The sequence below is a fragment of the Triticum aestivum genome, chromosome 4A, assembly GCF_018294505.1.
Source record: "Triticum aestivum cultivar Chinese Spring chromosome 4A, IWGSC CS RefSeq v2.1, whole genome shotgun sequence".
Classification (NCBI taxonomy): Eukaryota; Viridiplantae; Streptophyta; class Magnoliopsida; order Poales; family Poaceae; genus Triticum; species Triticum aestivum.
The window spans coordinates 715501704-715503971 of record NC_057803.1 but is presented as its reverse complement, the minus strand read 5'-3'; the positions used below and the strand labels follow the sequence as shown (position 1 = coordinate 715503971).

The 2268-nt window shown below is 46.6% G+C and overlaps 1 protein-coding gene across 1 annotated transcript; it reads left to right on the top strand.

Moving 5' to 3' along the window:
* The first annotated feature begins 331 nt into the window (after window positions 1-331).
* Window positions 332-1754, top strand: LOC123083355 (peroxidase 2). The gene is made up of 2 exons (XM_044505418.1): window positions 332-620; window positions 823-1754. The coding sequence occupies exons 1-2, from the start codon at window positions 399-401 to the stop codon at window positions 1570-1572; spliced, it is 972 nt and encodes a 323-aa protein (XP_044361353.1). The 5' UTR covers window positions 332-398; the 3' UTR covers window positions 1573-1754.
* The last annotated feature ends 514 nt before the right edge of the window (window positions 1755-2268 follow it).

Sequence of the window (2268 nt, the reverse complement as noted above, 5' to 3'; positions counted from 1 at the left end):
ACCAATAATTAAAGCACAACCGGTGTCGTTATAGGTCAAGTAGGTCAGTTAAAACAACCCTCAAATTATATATAGAAATCCACCGGTACCAGGATAGGCGTGCAATTGATGTCAACGCCTACACACCGTTGAACGATTGGGTGTGTTGCTCCCCATGTTCATAGACAAGAACTGGCTAATATTCTTGTGATTATTGACCCCCCCAAATATTCCTCAAATCCCTTACTTAATTGAAATGTCCAAGCTGATTGATCATTGCATGCATCTGTAACATGTACGGCTCTATAAATACATCCAATGCCTTGCACATCACATCATCTGCCGGCATACATTCTTTCAGGCGCATTTGCCACCCATTTGATAATATCCCTTACTATTTAGCCAAGAACTTCAGGAAGATGGGCAAGATGGTGAAGCTGACATGCGTGCAGCTGCTCATGGTAGCCTTCCACGCTACGCTCATCACCATGTCATCTGCAGAATTGCCCTACAATTTCTACAGTTCATCGTGCCCGAACGCCGAGGAAACAATCAAGAATACCGTCTACAACTTGATCGATGGCAACCCAAGTATTGCTGCGGCCTTAATTCGCATGCATTTCCACGATTGCTTTGTCATGGTACGTAATCAACTTCTAATTTCATAGATATAACATTTCCTTCTTATTTTACTTACGTTTATGGACATCCCAATATATATACCATTGCTTCAAATATGATTTAGTTTCCATTTATTGAAAATAGTTCTACAATGTCTACACTTAGTTTAATTTTTATATGTTTTTGCGTTGAGCTAACAACTTTGGCCGTTGATGTCACTAGGGTTGTGACGCTTCCATCCTTCTGGACTCCTCGAACGCCAACCCCCAGCCGGAAAAGTCAGCCATTCCCTTGGCTGGGTATGAGGCCGTCGACAAGATCAAGGCGGCCGTCGAGGCTGTGTGTCCTTTGACGGTCTCCTGCGCCGACATCCTCGCCTTCGCCGCACGCGACTCTGTCAGTAAATCTGCCGGTTTCTCCTACCACGTCCGCTCCGGTCGGCGTGACGGCAACGTGTCCAAAGCCTTCTCTGTCTTCACAAACATGCCTTCGCCTTTCTTTGGAATCGAGGATCTCGTCAACAGCTTCACCAACAAGGGGCTCAACCTCGACGACCTGGTGGCTCTCTCCGGCGCGCACTCCATCGGTGTGGCGCACTGCTCCGGCTTCACCAACCGGCTGTACCCCGAGGTGGACACGACGATGGACGCTGCATACGCGACAGACTTAAAGAAGACGTGCCCACAGCCCGTGCACGGTGCGCCGGACCCGGTGGTGAACAACAGCGTTGTGGCGCCGGCGACGCTAAGCAACCAGTTCTTCAAGAACGTCGTTGCCAGGCGAGTGTTGTTCACGTCGGACGCGGCGCTGCTCACCCGCAACGACACGAGGGTGAAGGTTGAGGAAAGCGCTGCTGACTCCTTGTTGTGGAAGGTGCGGTTCGCGGCGTCGATGGTCAAGATGGGAAACATCAAGGTGCTCACGGGGACGAATGGGCAGGTCAGGAAGTTCTGCCGTGCCGTAAACAGCTAAATTGTTAAGAGACACTTGGATTTGGTGATTTTTCTTCTGTGCCTCATTTTGCACTGCATTCAAGATTTCTCCTTGTGACAGCCGGTCAGTTACTGTGGTATTTTGGTTAGATGATTCACATGTAAAACTACTTACCTGGTTTTTTGTAACCTCAAAGAACGATTTTTTACTTGGCCAGAAAAGGTGCACTTTTTTTAATTGCTGGTGATTTCCTGCCTATTTGGATAAGTTCTTTCTAAGTCCGCGGATGTGTTTGATACTTTGAATCTTACACCCTCCGTCCGTATGAAATATATCCCAATAAGAAATGCGGAAGGTTATCAACTAGAAACATGTTATCACTCTCTTCTTCCGATCGTCCCATCAGTTTCTTGTAAGCCTGCTTCCTCCGATGATCGGTTGCGGCTAACTTCTTTCTCTTCATCTCTATGAGTTCGCTTCTTGGTAGTAGTTACCTTTGTCAGAATCTTTGTCTACACTTTTGTATAAATACACTGATCTGGCAGCCAGCCGAAAGTAGAGAACCACATTGTAGGATCTGGGGCAACTCTCTGTTATAGCAGCGATTTCTTATTCATTCAGGGCTCCTGTTCATGTGTTTTTAAAGACGTTCTTTGACACTACACTAGTGTTAAAAAACGTCGGTGGGGTTAGTATATAATCAAGTCTATGAAAGATTACTGAGATAGATAAACC